This window comes from Aythya fuligula, chromosome 3 (assembly GCF_009819795.1).
Source record: "Aythya fuligula isolate bAytFul2 chromosome 3, bAytFul2.pri, whole genome shotgun sequence".
NCBI classification, from domain to species: domain Eukaryota; kingdom Metazoa; phylum Chordata; class Aves; order Anseriformes; family Anatidae; genus Aythya; species Aythya fuligula.
This window is the reverse complement of record NC_045561.1, coordinates 53,764,548-53,788,013: the sequence shown is the minus strand read 5'-3', so window position 1 is coordinate 53,788,013 and position 23,466 is coordinate 53,764,548. Positions and strand designations below refer to the sequence as shown.

General features: G+C 37.1%; 1 protein-coding gene across 1 annotated transcript in view; it reads left to right on the top strand.

Annotated features, from left to right (window-relative positions):
* The window catches only part of NOX3 (NADPH oxidase 3), a 40,164-nt gene extending 17,429 nt beyond the window's left edge, over positions 1-22,735 (top strand). The window contains exons 7-13 of the mRNA XM_032184316.1: positions 935-1,064; positions 4,027-4,119; positions 5,275-5,528; positions 8,746-8,908; positions 17,015-17,161; positions 20,267-20,391; positions 22,609-22,735. Coding sequence (XP_032040207.1) covers positions 935-1,064; positions 4,027-4,119; positions 5,275-5,528; positions 8,746-8,908; positions 17,015-17,161; positions 20,267-20,391; positions 22,609-22,735 — 1,039 coding nt within the window. The remainder of the gene's footprint in view (positions 1-934; positions 1,065-4,026; positions 4,120-5,274; positions 5,529-8,745; positions 8,909-17,014; positions 17,162-20,266; positions 20,392-22,608) is intronic.
* The last annotated feature ends 731 nt before the right edge of the window (positions 22,736-23,466 follow it).

The following is a 23,466-nucleotide window of genomic DNA, read 5'->3' as shown; positions in this document are numbered from 1 at the left end:
TCCTGCTGCCCAAATACATCTCTAACACCACTTGATTTATGAAAAGTTGAGTCAAAAGTCAAGACTCAAGTCATCCAATCAAGATAAATTCATCCACTTCATATCTCTTCCTCCTTACCAGCTGACTGCACAAAAGCAACTGCTCACTTGAGCCTACCATCTTTTCTGTCCTTCCATTTGAACAGGTGGCAGATGATGACACTGCTATGTTAAAGAAGGCAACACTTCTCGTCTCCTTGTCTTTTGTAAGACAAGTGAGCAGGACAGGATAGACTTGTAGAGTCAAAGTAAGTACAGGAAAATTCAGAGAAACTATGTGAAACACACAGGGTTTCTCATAAAAATCTTCCTTCTCTATCCATAATCAACACCAGCTGAAACCTATTTAAACCGAACAGTCAAGATTGATATGTTTGGGAAAATTCACATCATTAACATTCTCTGAAGTAAAGAAGCTAGAATTTAATATGTTTAGAAAGCACACATCTAATTACGGTCCTCCAACTTTATTTGCAGCTTTTAAAAATGCATTTAGAAAGCAGCAAAGGAAAGAGAAGGTCTGTCACTATAAAATTTTATTGTTTTTCTAAACAATACCAGATGCTCATATATAGAGGGGGTCAAAGTGTCTGCTCCAAAGAACTTGGAAATCATTCTGATTTTGCCACAGAAAGTAAAACGTACATTCTCTGTGCAAGAACTCTCCACACTTCATTGACACTGATGTATACCGATATTTTAACATACTTCTTGCACTTGGTCAAAAAGTCATGGTAAACTTAAAGGAAATGTAAAGAGAAAAGAATAGACACAAAGCGTCCAGTTCTTGAACTTCAGTTTTCTTCATGTCTGCTTTCAGGTACTAGTACAAAACCTACAGATGCATAGAAACATTGCAAAGAAGCATATTACTGATGAATATTTTTGTTTTAAGTCAGCTAATCCGAGGTCAGACATCCCAGAGTCTGCTGCTTCATAACGTCACTTACTGTAAAGATCACTACTTGGAATGGGAGAAAGTCACTCAGTGCCCTTTGCCGCAGTTTTCTGGCAAGAAACCTGTGGTAAGAGTGATGTTTGTCTTCTGTTTTTAACCTAATGTCCTTCCCTGAGAGGCTGTGTGTCTTAGATAGTGGGGGGCTGGAGTGTACAATACTAAAGACTGGCATTTAGTGTCATGTTTTGAGAGTAATTGCATATTTCTGCTCCACAACCTCTCCATGTGCACAGAGAAGATAGTGATCCCCACCTCCTATATACTTCCTATACAATCTGTACAGATAGGTAAAGATAAAGATGTGTAAAAATTAGGTGTTATTAATAATTATTATTATTTCTGCAACATTAGCTAGTTAGCCAACATTCCCTTTGAAGGGTATAGATTTCAGAATTGGATTTTTTTTTTTTTTTTTTTTAGGACATTTAGTTTTTCTCGTTCAGCATCACAAATATCCTTGATGTGTTTATTGCATGAAAATAGCCTCCAAGTGAAAATCTTATAAGGGTAGAGATACAGAAAATACAATGAACAGGAGAGAGAGAGATTCAAATTAATATTATTATTATTTTAACTAGTAGTGTTTTAATATGAATAGTCTAAATACCAAGGAAGAGTAAGTTAGAGATAAAATTATGTCCTTGCTTTGGGGCACATACTTCCTGTTGCCCAGCCTTGATGTCTTAAGTTGGGAAGAATGAAACAATGAATTATGAAAGAGAAAGGCAAAAGACAGGAAAAATGTCCCACGGAAGGGTAGTTTTGCTGCAACAAGATTGCAAATCCACAGGGGGTAATTAAGTAGCAGACTTGTACAGTGTGTCAGATGTCTAGCATCTAAACAAAATCATTTAACATTTACAGCTCAAGATTTAGCTTGCTCATATGCAAGTTTTAGTTCTTTCTTCCAGAAAGAGAAAACATATGAAAGGAAATCTTAAAGTAAAGGAGAAAAATTAGCATTCAGTATCTTGCAGCTCTTTTAATGGCTGACATAGATTTTTCTTAAACTAAACTATTGTTAGCCACAACCCAACCTGCATATTAATGAGAAAATGAATGCCTCTCTAAAAATTTCAGCTACATGTCACCATAAAAATCAATACATGGCTATGCACTGTGAATACAGACAAGAACTTTCTTTCAACAGCATTCTTTGACATTCATTATCATAAAGCTTACTGGAGAGAACTTCTACTTCTCCATGCTAAACCCACTTTGCCACACTCTGCTGCATACCCAAGGCTGTACTTGCAAAGTTACGTTACTTTAAATGAATTGTGATGATACCATATGGCATATAGATTGTCTGTAAGAACAGTGCTTCGCTGGATGGGTGGTGTGCTATGGTGAGATCCATGCTAGGAATTGCAGTGGGCTCAAATCCATCCAAAGGCTCAGAAATGATGGCAGTACTGGCAGGGCAGGGGCAGATGTGGCTGAGCAGAGGGGGACAGCCTTGTGTACAGCTGGGATTGTGCAATATGGTACCAGTGTGCACACCAAGGCTCCTGTGGGGGGCTAAGGCAGTAGAGTCCCTCTCTCAACAATCCCACCCTGCTCCATATCTCATATCTCTGGCCAGAAGCTGTATTGTTTAGCAGCTCACCCCTCCTGGTGGATGTCCTGTTGTTGGAAACCAGCCACAAGATATTTTGTATTGAATGCTCCATTGCACGGGAGAATGGCACATTTGAAATCTCAGCTGAACTCTCACATGGGAGAGCCTGCAGCCTTAACATTCCTGTCACGTGCTTTTATTTACAGGTAGCACAAATTGAAGGGAGGAAAAACAGGTCTCATCATTATTGTGCCTTTATGTATGCTAATATATTCACGACATGTGTGATTACCCACTGTGCAGAGACACCTGTAGTATTTAGGGACAACGGATGTGTTGGCTTTCTGCTTTAACTCAGAATCTTCAGGCTTATGATGGTTTCTTCCCATTATTAAATCATGCAATGTTTATTTATTTAATTAATTTTCAAGACTTAACCTTGGGAAATTGCTACTCCATCCTCCAAGCATGTTCTAAGGAAGCCACATAATTTTATTGCTCACTTCTCATAAAAGATACTTTATAACCCGTTACACAGCTTGTGGAGCAAAGTCAATGTTTTAGCAAGTTACTCTGGAAATTTTAAAAGCCACATGATTGTGGAGTCCTCAGATCACTAACATGAGTTATGCATGTAGCCAAACTGGAAATAAAACTGTATCTCCTAAAACAAACAAACAAACATTTTATTTTTATTTTTATTTTTATTTTATTTTATTTTAATTCTGAAGATTCAATTACATCTAATTATCTAGGCTGTCATGGTAAAATTCAGTAAAATCATCAGCTAGTAGCCTTGAATAGCCAATAGCCATTCTTGTGATCAGGATATACAATCAGCAAGTACAAGTACAGCAATCCTCTGCAACAATTAAAGTACAACCATCTTAGTATCCTAGATAGAAAAAATATGTTTATGGATACAGAGACGACTAATGGATTAAATGGAAATACATTTTATTTCTCTAATTGCATATTTGGGACTGACTGTTTTCTCATGCAGCTTCAGAAAACACAGAGCTGACAATAAGAGGTACTCTTATCTGACCCTTCTGAAATATTTCAGACTTTGAGGAGCAACAAAACAGTGAGGCTATAATGGGTATCAATGTATGCATCTATACTTCTTCAGGTCCAATAATCTCTCTCTATATTTCCTAAATAGATTAGTCCTTTTGCCTTTTAGTAGGAATGGATTTTAAAGGACTCTTCTTGGCCAGAACACAGATAGATATTAGCACTGCTTTTAGAGTGTGCCTATGATGGAGTCCCATATGTCTGTTCTGTGAGAACGCCAGAATTGCTGCAGTAGCAACAGAAATACTCTCTTGAGAAAGGCAAATGAAAAATCACAGAAAAGAAAGCAAACACTTTCATTTTAGGCTATCTGCTGATTTAAACCAGAAATGCAAAACATTTTTGTAGAAGTTGAAATAAATGTTGTTTTTTAATATGCAACTTCCTGCAGGCTTGGAAGTGGGTTTTAAGTCCTGTGGTGTTGTATATCTGTGAAAGAATTGTTAGATTCTGGAGATTTCAACAGGAGGTGGTCATTACTAAGGTATGTAACGTAGCGTGCATGTCTGTGTAAAAAGAACATAATGCCAATGACTTCTTTTATCTTTTATAGATAACTTCTCTATATTATGACCTTATTTTTTACTTCCAGCTTCAGCAGCTCTTTCATCATTACTATGGTTTCAGCCAAGTATTGATTTTAGCATTTTTTGCATTTATTCCAATAACAAGTCCATGCGAATATTCCATATGGGACCAAGCCTGATTAATGAAATACCAGACTTATAAGGCTACACTAGTATATCACAAACCTCTGTGCTAAGGCTATCTCTTTTCAGTGAACTGAAGCACATCTTCCACTGCAGTAAATGGCAGAGAGGCTCTTGACTTTAGCACAAATCAGTATTTTCTTTAAAATCCGGAGTCTTCCAAGGAGATGAAGCGTTACATTATCTGTCAGCATAAATAGTCAAAGCATCATTAAAACTAGTACAACTGTGACAATTTATCCCAGTTCTAAATGCCTTTGTGTGCTGAGGCCCCATTTAATTCGTGGTAGAATGAATCAGGGATGTGACTGTTGGAGCAGCTGTGTCCGCACATATCAAGCCAGCGATCTGAAGCAGGCTTATCTTGTGCAAGGGGGAAAGCATCCAGGACAAGTCATGCCTCTGATTTCATAGGGTGGTTGTGATCTGAACATCTCAGAATGCCACGTGTGACATATAAAACTGTCTGCTTAACTGAGATTACCTCTTAATAAAAGTATTTTAGGATTGAACTCCACTGGGCTTGATTCTTCTTGCCAAACCAGCAATAATCCTACCCATACATACAAGTTAATTGTATTACATGAGAGTAAAATTGGAAAATTATTTTAGCCTGTCAAGGAGTACTTCTGTGTAGGCTCTACTAAGATGGAAAGTTGACAAAATGTTGCTTTATTACAGCCTTTAATCTGTCTCTTAGACTCACAAAGCAAGCTGCTGCATGTTTCATACTGCATCTGCTTGCACATTATTGGGCAGCAGCAGCACTACAACACAGAGATTAGGCCATTGCCTTCAAGACATTTAAAAATTTTTATTAACTCGTAGCTGAACTCAAGTAGAAATGATTAAATCTACAGCTGTAGCTTAATGGAAGCAAACTATTACTCTTCTCAAGGAAAACAGTCTTCCCTTTTATTATTGTTCAGGTGGTGACCCATTCTTCTGGAGTCCTTGAGCTTCACATGAAGAAGCATGGCTTTAAAATGGAAGCTGGTCAGTATATCTTTCTGCAGTGCTCATCGGTGTCATCGCTGGAGTGGCACCCCTTCACCCTCACCTCAGCTCCTGAGGAAGACTTCTTCAGTGTTCACATCAGGGTGGTTGGGGACTGGACTGCAGCCCTCTTCAAGGCCTTTGGAGCAGAGGAAAAAGCTTTCAAGGAGTTGTGGATGTTACCAAGGTTTGAATATCAAACAATACATTTTAAAATATTAATTTTATATTTTAAAATAAAATTTAACATTTTTAATTTCAATTAATTCTGTGGGTGTTCCCTATGGCACTGTATTAGATCATAGTTCTGGATCCAGAAATATGCCATTATGGTAATAAATAAATAAATAAATACAGTCATGAGCTTAGTCCAGTAGCTATCAAGAAGACCTGATGAATTGAAAGTCCATATTGATATCTATATCATTATTGCTATCATCTAAATCTTCACCACCTATATCTGTAGATATCCATTTTGATAGAGGGGTACTTGTGAACTAAATTAAAATAACCTTAGAAGGTATTGGCTAGATTTTTACTTGGATGCTTATGTTCTGGCACACATCACCTGTCATCCACATGTCAAGTTTACCTCTTTGGGTTACATAGATATTTGGTGGCTGCAGAAACCTCTGACTGAACCTTATTTCTTTCTAGCAGTCTCTCTCAACTCTGTCTCTGATGCCCAAATCCTGTCCTAATGTATAAAAGTTATTGACATTTATATTCTGTATGTGGCATCTTAATCCAAGCGAAATGTTGATCCTTCTTTGTTGCAAACAAAGGGATCTGCTGAAGTTAATGGAGCCATCCTGACTTACACCTGCTAAATATCTGGCTCTACATGTGATGGATTCAAACCATTTAGCTACTCGCAGCCATAGTGGAGTTTTTCACCACAGAAAACAGCCCAGCACAACAGAGGATCATTTCAATTGCAGGGGAATGTGTAGGGTCTGCCACTGAAGTGACTGCTTCTCCCCCTAAAAAAATTGCTTTTGATGAGGTGGTTCCAGTAAAACTAAACAGCAAAAGGCACTTGTTTAACCACATTTATATAATTTAGTGGGACTTGGATGCTAGTGAGCTTTCCCCTAAAAAGCTTATGGATGCCATTAAGCTCCAGAGGCAAAAAGACTGTGGGGGCAGAGAAGAAAGTCTAGCGTGGTCCTTGCATTATCAGTTAATAAGAATTAGAAATGAAAGTTGAGCCTTTGTTAAAGGCAACTGGAATGAGAATTATGCTATTTCAGCAGAACTGGAGCACAAATGGCCCAAAGTGATTGACAGCGAATGTAAGGGAGAAAGAGAAAAATGTTATCAAATGTTGCTGGCCATAATACAGCATTGAAATAAACAACACTGTCATATATAAAACCTCTTCCTTATAATCTTTTTAGGCTGCCTAATACCACAGTCCAGTTGCTTTCTTGAAATATATTAAAAAGATTATTTCAATAGTTAAGCTAGCAATAAAGCAAAAAACAAGTCTTTTTTACATTTTTCTATATCTAAAGATAAATACCAAACTGGTAGCTACAGTCAAAAATACCATTTTGCAGAAACCAAGCAGAAGACAAAAGACATTTAGCAACTGAATGATAAGGTAAGGTTCTAAAAACAAAGCATGCATACTGCAATTAATAAAGGAATACTAAAAGAAAATATACATGTATCCAAAATATATTTGTAATAGGAACAGCCTATATCCCTATTTTCTAGTCCTCTCTTGGCATACACAAACGAAATATATTTTTTGTTACTTTGTTTACTATCTTCCTACCTTCCAACACACTCTCTGGTTCAAATGAATGGGTTGTATAGTTCAGTTTCTCTTTCCCTGCCTTCTTGGAAATCTTTGTAAGCTAAGCTCTCCAGTTTCTGCACAGCAAGACATTCAAACCAATGATGGGATCTCTGTCACCTGGTGATTTAGGAACATACCTGTAAGGAATGATTTAGATATAATTCTGGTTTATAGCATACTGACAAATTAAATAATCTCTTGAAATTCCTTCCAGATCAATTTCTTCTCAATCTACTAACAATAATGAGAATTGCTACCAAGCCTACATTGAACTACGTAGAACATTTTGCATATATAACCTAAATCATTCCTGTTTTACAAGAAATGTTGAGTGTTCAAAAAGCACAGGGCTTGACAGTAATCTGAATAATGACATATATTAAAAATAATTTATTTTGTTTATATCTGAGGCCAGATTTTCAAAAGTTATCCCTGAGTTGCTGTTTCTTTTGCTACTGCAATTGCAGAGCATTTGGAATACTGAAATTAAAACAAGCCATGTGACAAGTATGAATGAAAGGGAGAACATTTGCTAGGACTTCAAGTACATTTCAGGAAAACAACAATCAGGTTTCAGATCCGTTGTGTCCCTATATTGATGTGTACTGTTGCTTGGTGATCCTACTTTCCTTTCCTGTTAAAACACTTAATTGTCCCCATGTCTGCATATTTGTTCATACTGTTGAAACTGAACTTTTAAGATGATTTATGCAAGAAAGAGCACAAAACATCAGAAAATCTGAAAGAAGGAGAAAAGGCCATTTTTCTGAAGACTTGGTGTTAGATTGTGAAAAAATCTTCTAGAGCACTTACGTTATTTAAAGACAGACTAGACAGAGCACTCCAAAGCACAGTGTGTATTTACATGTTTCTAGAGGAAATAATCAGATTATTTAATAATCTTTTTCATCTCTAATGTTGATCAAAATGAATGTTTCAACATCAGCAACATTGATTATAGTGGCTAGCAATATAAATAAGTGTTTCTACTTACAAATTTCACCTCTATGTCAGATACTAAGTAGAGTATTATCGCCAAAAATGAATTTCTGAAATATTAGTTGTTCTGAAAGAGCTGAGAAAATATTATTTTCCTTGCATACGATGACCTCTTTTTGTTTTCTCTTTTATTACTTTAATACATAAGGAGAACTTTTCAAAATGATTAATATAATCAGTTTGTCTTTACTTTGATATATACAATACAGAAAATAAAGCTCTAAAACAGGATGCTTTTCAGTAATTCATAATTAAATATGCAAATTCCTCAGCTAAATTTGGACATGCAATTATATGACTAATCACATTTCAGAAAGCCAGAAAATTGCAATTGCATGCTTAAATAGATGGCCAGGCCCCAAACCCACATGGGTGCTCTTGTTCTCTCATCTCAGAAAAAAACAGTTGCTTTGCTATTAAATGACACCCAATGAAAATTAAATGTGTTTGTATGGGTTATTCACATGCCAACTTAGGCACATCATTCCTCTTTTATTTTAACAGAAGCTCAATTTTGAAAACATGTAGCCCAACACATTTTAACTTTTCTGTCACTTTATACTTTGCTGACCCCTGACTAAATGTTTCCTTGCTGTAGACTGGCTGTGGATGGACCATATGGATCTACAACCACAGATGTTTTTCACTACAGAGTGAGTGTGTGCATTGCAGCAGGGATAGGAGTCACACCATTTGCTTCTATTTTAAAATCCATTTGGTACAAGTGCTGCAATCCTAACGCAGTACTGGCGCTGCAGAAGGTAGGTGGGAAAGTTTATCACTCCATTAAAAAACTCCACAAATAAGCCAATTGTGCCAGGGCAGAGGGGCAATTCAGAGCTGGAGACTCACTTGTGTGCTATAACCTGCCCACAGTCATATAACCTAACACAGTCATTCACTTTCCAGCTGCTTCAGGAGCCGTTGTGTGGTAAAGTCTACCAAATTCTCTGTCATTTCCTGAGGAATTAAGTAGCCCTAGTTGCAGTGTTTTTAGTAAAAGCTGAAGAATAAGATTTTCCATAGAAATTGGAGACAAATGCAAAATGTCTTTCATAACTAGACTGAAATAGAGAGAGCTAGAAGACAAGATTTTCTTATTTCCTATAAAACAAATCTTGCAGGGTCATTTCAGGGGGCTCTGATGACAACACTTGCTCCTTGTCCAGCCACAAGCTTCACGCGGGCCCTTGGGGTGCCTGTCCTTACCCAAAACTGCTTTCAGCAACCACCAGCTGCTTTTCTCACCTTGCAGAATCAGAGGGACATTAGCAGGCAAGAAGGAATGAAAAAAGGCATTTAAGCTCAGGATGAGATTCATATATCAAGATGCATATTGCTGCCTGTAAACCACTTTAATTATTCCATTGAAAAAATATACTGTGGGCTCTAAGTCATGGATGGCACCAATTAACGTAACAAACTCTTGATGGGAGAACTTGTTATACATCTTCCGCTAAAGAATAGTGTGGCTGCACAGAAAGAAGACAGGTGAAGAAGAGAACGAGTGAGGCAGGTGAGGGATAAGAAGGTAACAGAGAAAAAAAATCAGCATTAAACATGTTCTTTGCTACCTACCATGGCAAGTGGTAACTTGCAGATCTTACAGCTTCCTTTAGCTCTTTTTTTCAATATAAAAGCTGAATCAGGAACTGTTCAACATTTCACTTTTAAGGACAGATGTTGAAATTGCATTGGAGTGGACAGATCTCTGAGAGGGTCAGTACATACGGAGCTGATTGTGGGGCCAAGGGGCTGATTTTTCTAAATGAAAGAGTGTTAAAGCTGGCATCTTAATGACAAGCTGCCACTGAGAAAGCGTCTGGGATTTTAGCAACTGAGGAGTTGAGGACAGGTTCAAATTGCCAGGGGGGATCTTTGAGGCAGAAAAAGTTGTGAGAAAGAAGGGAAATAAAAATGAAAATATGTGCTAGATGTGAAAAGTGTACTTGCAAACATTCCCATTGTACTAGAATGATTATTTCCAGTGGAAGGAGAGCTACATATATGCATAGATGTGTTACAAATGTATATTTCACATATTATATATGCAAACATTTAAAATTGTTATTATTATCATTGCTGTCATTGTCTTAAGGGGAAAAGAACTGAATTTAAATATACTTTGAGAGAATAGTATACCTCAGGGTGTTCATCCATAGCTCAGGGAGAATATTGGGTGAGTCTACAAGGAAAATTGTATGGTGCATTCTGCCACAGTTTTCATCTATAGAGTTCCGCTTTTTGAATTCCCGTGAAATACAAAATTATAATGATTTCTATATGTCCTTTCCCTATGTCTTGTTTTCCTTATTGGTGCAGTGGGAATAGCAAAGCCTATTTTTCACAGGTGTTATAAGGCTAAACTTCATCACTGTTTGTAAAGTACTTTGAAAGCCTGGATGAAAGGTTCTGGGGAAAGTTCACAGCATTCCTAAAAAACAAACAAACAAACAAACAAACAAAAACAGTCATATTGTAAAACAGTCATATTGTCGAGAACGATTATTTATCTCCCCTCCGTTGGTTAAAACCTTCCACTTGTGGTATAATTACAAATAATTTAATCTTCCTCAAAGTGTTCAGCACTCTCTGCCATGATGAGTACCATAGAAATATCTATTAAGGAAATAAATAAGAGGTTTTTCTTTTTTTAACAGCTTCATTTTGATTTGAGTACAGCTATCATTATGCTTATTGAACTAATATTTCTTAGTGTTGCCCACATACAGTTGAGATATAAATACTCATAGCTTCCATAATGTCTGCAGCTGTATAACTTAAAAAAAATAATTAAATAAATAAAACCCAGCAAATCAAAATGAGTACACATTTATCTAATTGATTCTTCACAATTAAGTAGCCTTAGAGCCTTCATTTGCCCATCATTCTTTGTGATGAGGAAGGGAACTGCTACTAGTTATGGCTGGAAAGTTTCTACTGGCTGTAGTTAAGCAAAAAAATATCTTTTTTTTTTCACATTAGTGATATAATTTTTCAGACCAAATGCTGTTGAAATTGATTAAATTGTACAGATACATCAGATGCAAATTTTAGCAAACATCTACTTTCTACTTTTACCCTACATAAGGACATAAGAAAGAGTCTCACCAAAGACCCATCTAGCTCTATGTCATTTCTCCAACAGTGGCTGTTTATGGGTGCCATGGGAAAAATGTACAGAATGAAAAATCATACAGTGATATTTCTTTGTTGTACACTTTCTTGCCTTTGAGCAACTTGCAGTTCCGTAATGACTTGTTACAAGAGCTGCCTCTCTGTGTTTAATAACCCTTAATAGATTTTTCTTCCATGACTTTTTCTAATTGCTTTTTAAACCCATGTAGACTTTTGACAACTATAGAATATCATGGCAGTAAGTTCAACAGCAGTCCAACTACTCATTGCTAAAATACCCTCTACCATATTCTTTGAGACTGACCATACCTATCTGAGGTAACCTTCTTCTTTAAAGTACACCCCAGTCCATGAGTTCCTCAGTATAACATTTTGGCCTGAAAAACTGGGCTTACTTATCAAAGGTGACCTCAGCTGTCTTTGAGAGAAGTTTTGGCTTCTTGCATCAGATGTAGGGGTACGAATTCTAGTCTCATCCTGCACTTATATTAAAGGTTGCCTGTCATGCCCTGTTGTGCATGTCCCCGGCTGCCAGTACTGCTGCACCTAGCCTGTAGAGGCCCAGTGGCTGAGGCAGATCTCTGATCTTTTTTGATGTGCTATGGGCAGCATGGCTTATCCAGGAGCAGGAGGGGTTTTTCAAGGAGGTGTCCAGCTGCAGATACAGGAGGGCTTTGCAGTGAGCAGTCTCATGTCTAAGGGGGAGCAGCAAGATCCAGGGATGAAGGTGTCTCTCTGACAGCCCTGGCCTCATCATCTCTTACACCTCATTGGTGGAAAGATGGCTTTGCTCAGAGCCACAGCTCCCCTTCTGTCTTCAGGGAGCAAAGAGAAACAGACAGATGGTCACCAACAGATAATTATTAATGACTTTCTGTGTGATGGAAGATGATTTACACAGTATATTCCTTCAACTTACAGGAAAGAAATATCTGAGCTTTTCCGTGTCTGTTGTACAAAATTAAGAATAGGGGAAAATGAATATGCATGCATTGCAAGGGAGTAGAATATTATAGAAATATAGAAATAAGCGACTACTCAAGCCCTTGCATTACATTTCTGATTAATAGCAATACTGTGTCTAACTCAATTTGCAAAAAGAGCACTTGGAAAATTTAAGACAGTTTACTTGGGCAAGCCATCAAGCTGATGAATGTAGTTGATGGGGGTAGGGTGGGTGGAGACTAATGAATCATAAATCTAAAACAGATTTTAAGGGTTCTAAATAATTGCACAATCAGTTAATATTATCAGGCTTACAAGAAAAATACAGGATTCAGAATAATTGTTTAATTATAGAAATGCACTGATTCTGGTCTTATTCTAATTTTAATAAGGATGAATTTTATGGTGTGTTTATTGTATTTTAATTATATATGTAATATGCTGTGCTACGTTATGGGCACTCCGTGTAAAGAAAGGAAGACTCCTTCATAAACAGCATTTATTTTAACATATTATACTGGAAGTCCTCCTTGATCTAAAGGAAGAACAAACCTTTTATCCATAGGCCAGCCCGCTTCAGTAGCTCTTTTCTTTCTAAGATTATAGTTATGGCTGAAAATACCTTTTATAATGACAATCTTTCTTCATTAGCCAATGTTCTCCACTGCTAACATGAAAATTAGAGGCAGTGCAATGGATACAGCTTCAGCAGAACTGTAACAGGAATGAGTTTAAGGAATTTCTGCAGCTTCAGAAAGTGATATCCTTTCTCAAGAGGATTGTGCCAGAGGCAGCTTGACCTAATTCGGTCGAACTGGCTGTTACTGTGACAGCTAGGTCTGTAACCAGCTAAAACCACTCCTTCAAGTTCCACAGCCCGATATTCTGGAAAGTATTTCTGCATTTCCAAGACCACATTGTCTCAGCTCATCAGCTGTCTTTTCTTCCTTCTTCCCTGAACGTGCTTGGAGCCCAGTCCTGCCCACTTGCTCCCAGTTGCTACCCTGAACACAGTTCATTATTCATTTAGGAGCATATGCCTCCTCTCCACACACACATACTACAGATATATTTCCATAAAATGAACTGCTGAAAAGGCTTGAGAAATAAGATGATCAAATAGAGACTGAGAGAAGAAATTTCTCACTACAAATCAACAGCCACAGTGTGATACAGACTGACAGCACTCCATGGCCTCATTTTCAAGGTGCAGTGGATGTGGAACAAGCAGGGACTTCATGATTCATCCACAAAATAATAAATAAATTAAGCTTAAGGCTATAAATTATATATTTCTGCTAATTTAAAATAATGCTGTTGTTAGTCACAAAAATGAAATGCTATGAAGTCAGTGCTTGCTTTTTCCTCATAACCTATGTCAGTGTAAATCAGCAATGAACCCATGCAAAGCATTATTTAAAGTAAAACATTAAAACAGAATAGGAAAAAGAAAACAGCAAAGATAGTTGGTACTAACATTCTGCAGACAGTCCTGTTCCTGGGCAGTAAAAATACCCTATTTAACCTTGAATGATTTATCTCTGCTTACTAGGCTCATACTTCATTTATATTTCTTACAGAAACCACAGATGGTCCCTTACGGCATGCTCAGATCTAGGAAACATCTCAAATTACTGTTAGCCTCTTTCACCAAATCTCCAGTGAAGTGCGGTATTACCACATTTTTCTCCCACCACCTTACCAGAAATCTGACAACTTGCTATATTAAAACGTTGGGAAATCTCTTTATAGCTTCCTGGTTTCTCCTCTGATTTTTCACTTCAGAAATGTCTAATGTGCATCTTTAGCTCATTGATCCTATGGAAAAGATCTATAATTTCCAAATTTTCAGACCTCCCCAGAGTGATCATCTTGGGGACAGACCTTCTAGATTACATTTTATACTGAGATACAATAAAAAACAGAAGGGCCTGGTGAGCACAAATGGAGATGTGTTGGAGGAAATTAAGAGATTTTGCAACAATATAAAAAATCATAGTCACAATAAAAATAGTGCCAGCCATCCCATCATTATAAGTTTATAGTTTATATTATATAAGTTTATAGGGGACCTCCATGTCATTCCTTTTTAATCTGAGTTTGTGTATTTCTAAGCTTCTTCCATGTTTGTGAAGTATCCCTTTGGAGGCATTATATAAATTACACTCAAAATTACATTGTCCAGAGAGAACCACTGTCTATGAGCTGTTGAAATGACTGACAGCAGTCGGTCTTTGAGTCTTTGACAAAGAAGTGCACAGAACAACAAGCACTCTCTCCATCACTGGATTTTCCTGATCCTGCTTCCTGGTGAGCAGAGGAACTATGAAATTTAGGAACGTTGGGTTCTACCCCAGCATTTTAGGAAGAAAATTATGTGTAGCAAATATGACCCTATGTTCTCTTTCCAAATTGTTGATGTCCTGATCTTTTTAAGATCTCATCACTGGTTTCTTGTCTCATCTCTGGTTCCAGTCCCACTCCATATGCCTCGGATGTTTCATTACCTCTGAGTTTCTCAGTGGTCTGTTTTCCAAGAGTTCCAGTAACTCTCCTCAAATTTCTGGCCACTATTTCTTTATTTTATGTCAGTCCCAATTTTCTCTACACTAATTGTCTTTGTTTACCTCTTTACCTTTTCCATGATATTTTTGTCTTATCCTTTTGCCATTATACCACAAAGATACAAACATCTTGCATTCAGGTCTTGCTGCCCAGCCTCATGCTGGTCTGGAGAAGCATCCATTTCCCCAAAGGTAAAATTTACATTGGCTGAACTCATATCCTAAGCATGCAATGGGGCTATAAATAATTGAGGAAGAACTTCTAGGTCTTGCAGTTAGGCTTCAAAAATTCTCCACTCAGTATATGCAGAACATCTCACCACACAAGTTTGGACATCAGGTATCATTTTTGGAAGGACATAATGGCCTTGGAGACGTATGCTCAAGACTCTTGACTGAGAGACCTTATATTGTTTCCAGATGGTTGTCCCTGCATGCAGCTGTGCCTGGCACACAGGGTATTTCAAGGTCTGCTGCTCTCTGTTTGAATGTAATGATGGATTGCATTAGCATAGCAAGAGCTCCAGAACTTAAGTAATAAGAATGGCAATCAATTTGTGTGTATATATATGCATATATATTTATATATAAATGGTATATATAATTGTGGTTCATTTGTGCTTCATGGCAGTGGCTGGGCAGACACCAAGTGCTATCCCGAGTGGTTCAGGAATTCCCCTTCTTGTCCTGTGCATAGCAGGATGTGCTTGAGACAATGGACTTAGATGAAATGAGGTGATGGGCAACACTGCCAGACACCTTCACAGCTCAGCATTTGACTGATTAGTGGAGGAGGTTTCCAGGTGGTAATTTCCAACTGTTTTGAAGACTCCCCGAGGCAGCTCCTGCTCTGCCTAAGCCAGCTATATGTTTTAGTGTGTTGATTAAGATCCTGGGAGATAAATCTCACAGGTTCTGAGACTCTGCACACGGTTCCAGATGAAAATTTGATTCACTTGTACATGGATAACACACTTGCAAATAAACAGTTCCAGCAGAAACTGTTCCTGCAGAAATGGTCATGCAGGACAGTCTTTTATACATAGTTAATTAGTTTAAAAATGCTTTGTATGTAGGTAAGATAATTGATCACAATAGATCATGTGCGTGCTGGAGTGGTCACAGAGGTCCCTGGGCCACCTGGATTTAAGTATTGAGCTGAACAGGGATTTGGGGGAGTCTCACCTGATCCACCTGAAGATACCACAATGAGGACTCTTGAAATAGAAACATGCATCATCATATGGAGAGTGACTGACCATCTGGTTTGAACAATCTGATTCCCTATGCAAGCATTACCCTATGCCAAGATCCCAGCAAATACAGGACAGCTTGATCCCAGCCTCTAATTTCTGCCTGGGAAACAAAGCTTTAAAAGTAGGCTCTCCAATCCAGACTACAACATTAAAAATACAATACAATACAATACAATACAATACAATACAATAAAATAAAATAAAATAAAATAAAATAAAATAAAATAAAATAAAATAAAAATACAGCATATGGAAGATGAAACTAGAGAAATTTAGAGGAAAAAAAAAAAAGTGTAAATTTTTCATAGAGAGGAGGTCTTTAAACAATAGAAAACAAAATCATGGGATTGCGGTTCATTAGACCCCTGTGGCAACTTTAAAGTTACAGTTTAATGTTTTTCTAGAAATTATATGCTCCAAATTAAAAAAGACATAAATTAAAAAAAAAAATCTAGGGACATTCTGTAGACTTTTTTATATAGGGTATTTAACTTGAAGTACATAGCTAATACCTTTTGACCACATCAACTGTCAACCTATGGCACAAAGTCTTGAGAAACAAGAATTCCTTTCTTCAGTGCTGAGTAAAATTGAAATTCCCTGTTCATCATAACCAAAAATCAATGCAAAGTTTCAAAGGATTTCAAGCGATTTGCAAGAAATGCAGGATTAGGTACTCTTAGTTAAAGGTGTACTGGCAGGAGAAGTTGGGAAACTTGTGCACTGCCTAGCTTCACTGACACGTGAATCAATCTTCAGTCAATCATTAAGATGAAAATGAATGAATTTATTTATTTATTTATTTTAATTACAGAGCCTTTTCATCATCAAAATGATGTGTGATTCTGTTTAAATTTACAGTGGAGAAGAGTCATACACACTGTGGTTAATGACTTGAGCTTATCATTAGGAAGTTTTATTGAAAGTTTTCTTCCTGCTTAATCTCTTTACTTTTATCTGACAGGTTTATTTTTACTGGATCTGTCGAGACCCATCAGCATTCGAGTGGTTTGCTGATCTTCTGTTCCTTTTGGAAACAAAAATGGCTGAAAAAGGGAAAAATGATTTTCTAAGTTATCATATATTTCTTACTGGTTGGGATGAAAGTCAGGTAATGATGAAACTCTTATGAGTCTGAGTTAATGTACCTTGCTTTTCCAGTATGGTAACATATGGAACAGGAACAGATGAATGAATGATGGATGAAACAGAGAGACAAAGAACTGTAAATATAAAGACACCAGACTGTCTGTTTCCATTTCCATCTCACATTTAGAAAACCAGGAACAGAGAAAGCAAGCCAGTGATCCCTTCAGTCCAGTCTCTTTTCCTGGGCAGCCCTGACTACCAGGTGTTTCAAACACAAGTGCAGAGAGGCTTTTGGGAGCTTGTAAAGGGACATTTTGTCCATGTTTTTGGAACATCCTTTAAATAGATACACTGAAATATGGAGGGTTGTATAAAAAGCATTGGTTTTGTTTACTCATTATTTACTATAATTTTTGTTGTTCACATATATGTCCAGTACACTTTTGAATCCTGCTGCATTCATAACATTCTGACAACAAACTCTATGGACTGATTTATGTTGTTTGAAAAGATATTTTCTCTGACTGAGTTTAAATTCATGATTTTATAATTTCAAGTTGTCATCCCACCTTGAGGTACTTAATCCTTAGACTGTGTGGCTTTTATTCAACTTCTTTAGTCTTTACCTAAACCTAAAAGAGTTGATTTTCTCTTTCTGTATTTTTTTAACTGATCTCTCAGATCACACTATGATCAGAGTTAGGTACCTGCCAGAAAGTCTCTCACAGAAAAGTCTTTGCTCTACTGTTTTATTTCCTGCTGCCTCTACTGAATACTGAATACAAGGACAGTCTACTAAAGATTAAAAATCAGATTTCAGAAATCTTTCCCCTTGCTGTTTACCACAAAAAAAAAAAAAAAAAAAAAAAAAAAAAGTTTATTTCTGCCTTCTTCAGGGATTTGATCATGTAATGAGGTATGTGTAAAAAAATATATTCAGAAAAATCTCTTCCGATCATGGATCATGAAGTATAGTAGTCATAGAAGTAAGCAGTAAAGCAATCCTAGAAGTCACTACTCTGCATTACCAATAACATGAGGTATTACCTAAAATCAGTTTTGAAAGAAGTTATTCATGAACCTAACAAAGCACAAAGCTGCCCTCATCTCTTAGCTGTCAACATCTCACTTCCCTCTTGGGCAAATATCAGACCAAAAGTCAGGTAGGCAGACAACTATTCTTGCTGAGATGCCTGACTCTCCTCAATTGTGTGTTCCACACATTTCTGAAGTCTCTCCTTCCCTTCAAACCCCTTTGTCCAGTCTCCTGTCAGCACTGCTGTGTTATCTGGTGCTGCTGGTTAGGTGATATAGAAAGATCCCTGGAGTCGTGCTGCCTCTCCACTACACTGGTACTGCTTTTGCTCCCAGAGTCCCTCAGCACTCCACCTCCAAAGGGCTAGGGCAGAAGAGGATTGTTTTTCAGTGTCTGCTTCTCAAGCAAAGCCCAAGAGCAGCTGTGCTTCTTAACTGCTCCCCCTTCTTCAGAGATCCACAGAGCTCCCTCTTCTTATAGGCCTTCTTTACTGTCAGGAAATTCTAGTTCATCAGTCATCATAGTTTGAAATTCATCTCCACTAATATTTGGATGATGCTTAACTTTACTTCATATTGAAATGAAGTAAATTTACATCTTCTAGTGCACCTTCCACTTCTGGAGGGTGTTTACCCCCAAACCCCAGCCCCCCACAGACATAAGTTTTTTTCAGTGTCTCAGGCTCTTTGTATATTCTTTCTTGGTATTGGATGGCCAAACAGATATGGCACAGGTCTGCTTCTTCCTGGATAAGAAACTAAGTTTCAACCTATTGTTTCTTGTAATGCTCTTGAGATTCTTCGTTAACACTGTGAGCTATACAAAGGACTGACACCAAAAACCCTGGAAAAGTTCCACTTGATGTGAATCGAAATACCCCCTTTGCTCAGTGGCACAATTTTGCTGTAAGCAATTCAAATATCCTACATTGCTCCCTGCCTCCCACTCCTACCAAATACTTCGATTTTTTTCTTAGACTCTTCCAAGCCCTCCGTGACACTGGCCCAAACTAACAAGGAGTTTTTGTGACCTCTTGTGACAAATGCACTTGACAAGAATAATAGATTTGTTAATCAACATGGAAGACTCGTAACACTCATTAGCATGAGAAATATACAATATTAGCATGAAATAGATCTAAATTTCAGCAGCCACTTCTGAAAGAGATGATAGTGGCCTGAACTAAATGCAAAGCCCATTTTTTAACTTAGTCTTCTTCCAGTAATTTCTCGACAGTTATAGTAACAGCGATATAACAGTAATGAAAACAAGTGTATTACTCCTACACAATAGCAACACAATTAAGAGAAATGGTGGGTTTGTTGTTATATCTAGTGGTACTCAGATAGCATGGAAATGGGTGTAGCATAAGAGCTGAGGGACAGTAACTGTCCATGAAAATCAGGATTTGTTTTCTTGGCACTGACACATGTAGCTCACTCAGATCACTGCTTCACCTGAGCTGATCTAATTTATGCACCTGCCTTCATGCCAGGAGAAGACAAAATACTCAGGGTTTTACCCCCACAGAGCTGATACATCTGTGACTATATTCTGGTACATCAGCAGCACAGTGGTCAGGACATACCAAGAGTCCCTAAGGTGCATGTAGTTTCTAATATTTATTGTCAAATTCTGTCTCAATACACTTCTATTTTTTCCCTTTCCTAAACTCCAACTTGGCCTTAAAGCAGTGACTGTCACTGTCACTGCAGAGAATGAAGTGTAGGGTGTGATATTCAAAAACTGAGAAGAAGTTTAGGAATCTTGCCTGTAAAAGTGTCATTGGCACTTAGGTCCAGACAGTAAAAACAGATATTTAATCCCAACTCATTTCAAATGTTCTGTCTCAAGAAGCTGAAAACCTTTGAGGTCATGAGCACTTTTGGAAGTGTTTATTAGACTTCTTGAGTACCCCTGCTCTCCTCTCCTCCCCACTCTTCTCCTCTCCTCATTGCCATTTGATAATTACAGTTTTCTTTCTTATTAATACTTCTGTCTTTCACTGAGAAGCTGTATTACTGCTTTCTCCTATTACTTGGAGTATACACTGTTGATTCTAAAATGATTATCTTGTGAATTTGCCTTTAGGCTACTCACATAGCCCTACATTATGATGACAAGATGGATGTAATTACTGGTTTGAGACAGAAGACCTTCTATGGAAGGCCAAACTGGGACAATGAGTTCAAGCAGCTAGCCGAAAAACATCCTAGGTAAGGCAGGTTGGCTTCTAACCTTGTTAGGTAACTTGTCTCTCAGCATAAACAGTGGGAGGAGGGGAGGGCAAACCTTTCTAAATGACCCTTTTAAAATAATTTAGTTTTTTTTAGCTGTGTGGAAAGAAGATTTATGCTTAATGAAGCTTTTAATGAAGAAATCTCGGAAAGAGAATGCCAATAAAATCTAATTTTTGGACAAGAAAATCTAATATTTAGAAGTATTTCAATATCCTGGCCTTTGTCCAGATATAATTGAAACACACAATCCAATTACTGTTCTGCACAAAGGACAAAGTAGCATTAATTTCCCTTGAAGATGGTTATTAAAGAGATAAACTGTGATTTTTTTCTTATGATGTCAAGGATATGTTTGTTCCCTGAACATATTTGGCTACTCTTGCAAGACTATGCTGTTCTGTTATTAGTTCATCTCTGCTGGCAAAGACAGTTCATTTGAACTTGGTGGATTCGCTAGTGGTCTGAGAAAAGCTTCTTTGTTCCTGAAAGTCTTTGAAGCAAGAATTTGAAATATTTTTGTGTTCAGTGGTAGAAAATTCCAGAATCTTTGGGACCCTTTATGATTTCCAAAGATTTACCTGCTAATGCAAAATAAAGGCTTGCACTTGGGAGACAGAGATACAAAAAGAAAAAAGAAGAAAACTTTTTTTTTAAAGATGAGAAAGCTGAAAAGGAGTAGATCAAAGAGAAAACAGTAAGCTACAAGAACACCATAAAATTACAAAAATAACAGTAATACAGAAACCACTTGATAGAGGTCAAAATAAATACAATAAGGAAATAAGGGAAGTTTAAAAATAGAAAGAGGCCAAGGGCAGAAAATATGATTTTTGAAAGACCTTTTATAGGGGTTCTACAGCAAAAACAGAGCTTTTTAAAGTTATAGCTGAAACATTATAATTTTGTTACTTTTTTAAGAACAGCTGAGAAAAGTATGGTTTTCTAATGCTCAGGGAAGGAGATGGGTATTAACTTTCTTTACTGGGTCTTGTGATATTTCCTTAGAAAGCCAGTGCTCAAACGACAGAAAAATCTGTATTGCTTCTGAACCTAGATGCACATATTGATGGTCAACTTTGAACCTGTTAAGGAAAACACTGCATGAAATATACACTATATACTTGTGCACACTGAATCAAAAAAACACCCTACCTTTTCTTGCTCTGGGTTACAGAAGGTTCAAGAAGTGAAGAAACTTGAGAGTTTCTACTGTAGGATGGAACAATCAGTTTGTATGAACTAACTAAATTTTAGGTTGCTTCATCTAGGTCCAACAAGTTTCCCATGGTGCAAGAGTGTCTTTTTGCGGATTAGCAGGAATATACCACTCAGGTGGAACCTGAGTGCAGTCAAGAACTAGAGCAGTATGGGGGGACTACAACTTTGGCACCAAAATCAGATCTACAGCCACAGCTTTACAGGAGCAAACTTTTTGAAACACACTGTCACTTGTCACTTACATTGTGCTTAAGCAGAATCAGCTTCCCCCAGTAGCACAGCAGGTGTGCATCTGTGTGCACCTATATACATGTATATACATGTATGTTTAAAAGAACATGTGTACTTAAAAGCAAACTCTTTATAGCCCTTTGCAGCAAGAAAACAGGTTTCCAGTTCCTTTTAACATACTTGTGCACTTATGAACACAACTGTTTGTTACAATGGTCATGTTCTTGTTATTTATGAGAACTATTTACCTTATTTATTTATTTATTATTAAAAAAAAAAAAAAAATCAGCCATCAGTATTAAAATTCAACAAAAAAAAAATATACTCAGAAACAAGTGAACATTTTATGCATTTTTTAGGGGAAAAAAAATAAAAAAACATTTACTCATCTGGAAAAAACACTGAACATTTTCAGCCCAAGCAGTGTGTTTGTTTCTCTGAATTAAAAAAAAAAAAAAAAAAAAAAAAAAAAAGCATGACAATCAAAACCAAAGAACTACAATTCAAAATAATTTGTGACCTCTAATATAGCAATCCAAATAAATAAAGCAATATGACATAATAAACACTGAAGTATTAAAATAATTATACTGTAATACTTTGTGACAGTAACACAAAACTTTTCAAATGTATTTCTCAAAAAGCCATTTCAAAAGATACAAACAAAGCTGGAGGCTGTCAAAAAGTGCAGTTTATCTATCTATTCTGCTGCTTTTATGTTTTTTGTTGTTATTGTGATTACAGCAACAGTATTGGAGTATTCTTCTGTGGACCCAAGACTCTCTCTAAGATCCTTCAAAAGATGTGCAGCTCCTATTCATCAGTTGATCCAAGAGAAGCTCAGTTTCACTACAATGAAGAAAGTTTCTAGGCTGTACTTCTCAATTCTGTAATAGCTATTACCAAGTTGTGCATTTTTCCTCACCTTCTCCTGTCCTCTTCCCATTCTGCAGCATTCAGTCCAGATGTTGAGAACTGTAAATCGAAGCAGCTGCACTGACTTCAGCAGAAAAATGCCAACTAAAGTTTTGGACCCTAGCCTAAACTAAAGTTTTGGGTCCTTAGCCTTTCCTTCAAAGAACTGAAGGGCTGATTCTTCATTGCTCAGTCAATGATGCTGTGAATCCAAGCACACCTCTGTGAAAACAAATACAAATTGCTACACTTTATAAATCACATTCAAATCACTAAACTTTAAAGAAAAAGGTGCAAGAAAAATGGCCATTTAGATCTGTATGTTGCTATTGTGTATGATCAAACTACTACTGCAGGCAATACTATCATTCCTGCTGTTTAAATCATGCCCAGTCATTCAAAGCATTTTCCTTCCTGGTGTTCTGATCTTGCACTTCTAGTCTCCTACTGAGCACACATCTACATTGTCTTTTGTGCCATAGCAATAGTGCTTAAATATACACTTCCTAACAAATTCCTTTTAACCTACTAAAGCAGGCACCATTTAAACCTGCCATTTCTGCAGTGATACTGGTGGTACATGCAATAATATAATATTTTCTGAAGGTTAAGTAGACCCCAGAAATTTTTGTTGTCAGCAAATGGATCTCCTGAGACAGGCACCTGAAACTGAGGGAATAAGTAACA